The sequence below is a fragment of the Amphimedon queenslandica genome, unplaced genomic scaffold, assembly GCF_000090795.2.
Source record: "Amphimedon queenslandica unplaced genomic scaffold, v1.1 AMPQUscaffold_10089, whole genome shotgun sequence".
Classification (NCBI taxonomy): domain Eukaryota; kingdom Metazoa; phylum Porifera; class Demospongiae; order Haplosclerida; family Niphatidae; genus Amphimedon; species Amphimedon queenslandica.
The window spans coordinates 1,829-5,193 of record NW_003549640.1 but is presented as its reverse complement, the minus strand read 5'-3'; the positions used below and the strand labels follow the sequence as shown (position 1 = coordinate 5,193).

Below are 3,365 nucleotides of genomic sequence, written 5' to 3'. Positions count from 1 at the left end.
TAAACATATAACTAACATGATCTCTGCTTTTCTCGAGGAACCTTGTTTCATCACTAAGTGACTAAAAAGCTGTTTTCTTCTCCGTTTTTGTCAAGGTGTTTTTTCTGCTGTTTCGGCGGCCATTTTATTTTGCCACACCCACCAGAGTGATCATAGTTAGTGGGCGTGGTGACCACGCCCCTGAGTGCCATTTCGTGAGGGTGGCGAATATTGGGATTGATCCAACACACTCTAATGGTAAAGCTTTATCACACTTTTTATCATAGATCAGTTGCTGTCATATGACTCCTAGTACAAAAGGAGTTGGCTTCAGAAAGGATTCTGCAATGTATGAGGTTGATTTGTTAAAAAGTGATGCATATGGTGATGTAGTATCAAAGATTAGTGAGGTGCTTGATGTTGATGATACTGACTGTGTTTTGCTGTCTCTTCGTGGTTGTATTATTAAAGATGAAACAATAGAAACTGGTAGCAGGTCTCAAAAATGGACCCTAGGTGCTTATCTTGCTAAACGTCACATTGCACCTGACAAACTCACTCTTGGTATTGGTAGTGACATTTTCATTCAAGAAAGAAAGAAACAGAAAAGTAATTTGTGTGTTTATTGAAACATTTATAAGCAAATTTTTAGGAGATGATGGTAGCAAAGAACAAAACTTAGTCAGTGATAAAGTAGGAAAGAGCTATCTCAAGGACCAGTTTAATGATGTTCAAATATTTGATGATAATTCTTGTGAAGAGTCAAGTGATGCATACGAAGGTAGTGTTTTATTTGGGAATTTTTTAATTTAAATTACATCTAAATTTAGTTCTATATTGTTTTGAAGAAGATAGTATAGCATTAACTCAGTATGAGGTGTGGCTGAAGGATAATGGTCATCCAGAAAAAATGGATTGTTTTGGAGCTTTTAACCCTTCTTCGGATTTTACAGTATTTAAAGTGATTCGGAAGCGAGGTACATTTTTTATTAATTATAATTATTTTGATGTTGCTGTTTAGATCATTTGATACTTTATGAGCCAAATAATAGTAGACGTGAGTAATTTAATGCATTGTATTAACTATATTTGAAAAAATGTTTAGTCCAATTATTTAGTTCCCAACTTCCCATCCAAAGTCTCTACTTGAAAGGCCTGATAAGCAAGTTGCTTTAGTTTTGATTTGTTCTTATAATTGTGAGTATAAGTGGAGCAGTCCAATGGACAGAAATTTTGAAATACCATCTTTTCCTGTTGCTTTTGTGAATAAACCACTTCTTTATGTGTGTGAGGCTTTTGTGAATAATGATATTAGATGTGTGAGGACATTTGATGTCCAGTCTTCTCCAACATTTGGTAGGTACAAATGATGGATATATAGTTCTGTTCATTTATATCACAGATTCTCCAAGTAATGTAACTTCAACTAATGTTAAGGATGCTTCAAAACGTTAGTTGTTATGCTAAATCACAAGTTGTATAATAACATTTTATAGATATTCAAAGAAGACCAGTGCGAACTATCCAGATGCCTATCCCTTACTGTAAGTACCTGTATTTACATTTTTAGCAATTAGAAAATAGATATTATCTTACTTGTAGTTGCGTCACTGGAATTTACAAAAGATGAGATAATGCAAGCTACAAACAACCTTAATATTCCTTTGGGAAGTGGAGGTTTCGGTAAAGTTTTTCTTGCAGAGAACTTAAGAAGTAAGGGGACTAAGGCAGCAGTGAAAGTTCTCAATTCAGTGAGATATTTTCAGTTCTATTCATTTGTATTATTCTTGATACCAGGAAGGAGCTCAGGCTTTGGTTGGTACTACACCTTCTACTCAGATAAAGGCTGAGTTATCTGCTCTTATGTAGTAATCTATTGACTCAAAGCAGTGCTGTAAATTGAGTTTTTAGATTCAGACACCAGAATGTGCTAGATGTTATGGGTTATTGTTTTTGTGAAAACTTTCGAGCTTTGGTTTATCAGTATATGTCTAATGATACATTGTATTCTTGAATTCATGAAGTTTGTAGTATACATGTATGTACATGTATGTGTGATTTAAAATTTTTTAGCCTTCTAAGTTTTTAAACTGGCCAATTAGGAAGTCTTGTTTGATAGATATTAGTGTTGTTGTAGTTCCTTGGTACTAGAACTAAATCAATTCTAGTACTGCCTTTTTTTCATAGTTCTAGTTCCAAGAACTAGAACTAGTACTATTTTTACAACCAATGTAAGAACTAGAACTAAACTAGAACTAGCTTATACAAGACTTGTAGTACTAGAACTAAACTGGAACTAAACTTTGCCAGAGTCTCAGTACTAGAACTATACTGGAACTAAAAGTACATTCTCTTGTGGTACTAGAATTAGTTTGGAACTAGAATTGTAGAACAATATTAGTTGACAAAGAAGGTACTAATTTGTCAGTTAAATATTTTAGTACATAACAAAGACTGAATAACAAATAATGTATGAATGTGTTACTTAGACATAGATTATAATGCATAAGTATATCAATAGACTTTTGAATACTTGTTCAGTTCAAAGCTAAGCAGTTAAAGCATGACAGCAGAAGCAAAAAGAAGCAGTATTTAGAAATTATTTCCAATTAGAACTAAGCTTCTTAAACTCTATTGCCAGAACAAGTACAAGAACTATAACTTAGCTCTAGAACTAGAACAATAGCTAAAATTTATTGAAATCTAGTTCTAGAACTAATACTATAGTAGGGCCACACTGACTTTGCCTTTTTAAATTTTGAATAACTTTCTTACTTTACGTGCTATAAACGGCGGTGTTCCACTGTTGTGCAATACTTGGATTTTCGGTTCCTTTGATATAAGATAATAGTATAGTAAAGCTTGTTAAAGGGAAAGAAGAAAATCAAAGCACGAGGCCACTTAGCAAGTACTTACGCCATTACTACCACCTACGCTTCGTGAACACGTGGGCAGTAAACTGACTGGAAGCAAAATGGCGGCGATTCAACAGCAGAGGGAACGGGAAGGAAATAAGACGAAAAGGACAAGGAATATGACTGAAATCACAGGTGAAGACAATTAGAGGCAACGTTTAAGAGGACAGTATACGCTATAAGTAAGTCATCTTGTTTTAAGACAATGAAAGTGTTCAAACACTGCCAGCCCGTTCAGCCGGCACAGATGGTTTTCTCTTCTTTGAGGACCACTACTGGCAGAATGATAGGCTTGATGTACAAGCAAGACTTAGTGTGTCTGAGTGTATTTGTTACTTATGTCAGTTGTGAATCCAGTGATGAACCTGATTAGATGAGCGATTCCACCAGTCAAATAGATGGCACCCAGAACTCGGCCTTTCTCTATGATATCGTGGGCTGCACTGACAAGGCCATTTGACTATTTTTTAT

The 3,365-nt window shown here is 34.8% G+C and overlaps 2 protein-coding genes across 2 annotated transcripts; both read left to right on the top strand.

The window, feature by feature from the left end:
- Positions 1 to 291: 291 nt before the first annotated feature.
- On the top strand, positions 292 to 1,097 carry LOC109590392 (uncharacterized). Its single transcript, XM_020006318.1, has 4 exons — positions 292 to 588; positions 632 to 760; positions 810 to 956; positions 1,001 to 1,097. Exons 1-4 carry the CDS (start codon positions 327 to 329, stop codon positions 1,042 to 1,044), a joined length of 582 nt encoding a protein of 193 aa, XP_019861877.1. The 5' UTR covers positions 292 to 326; the 3' UTR covers positions 1,045 to 1,097.
- On the top strand, positions 1,091 to 2,089 carry LOC109590393 (uncharacterized). The gene is made up of 6 exons (XM_020006319.1): positions 1,091 to 1,335; positions 1,382 to 1,429; positions 1,476 to 1,523; positions 1,582 to 1,730; positions 1,777 to 1,847; positions 1,891 to 2,089. Coding segments are annotated over exons 1-6 (453 nt in total). The 5' UTR covers positions 1,091 to 1,199; the 3' UTR covers positions 1,892 to 2,089.
- The last annotated feature ends 1,276 nt before the right edge of the window (positions 2,090 to 3,365 follow it).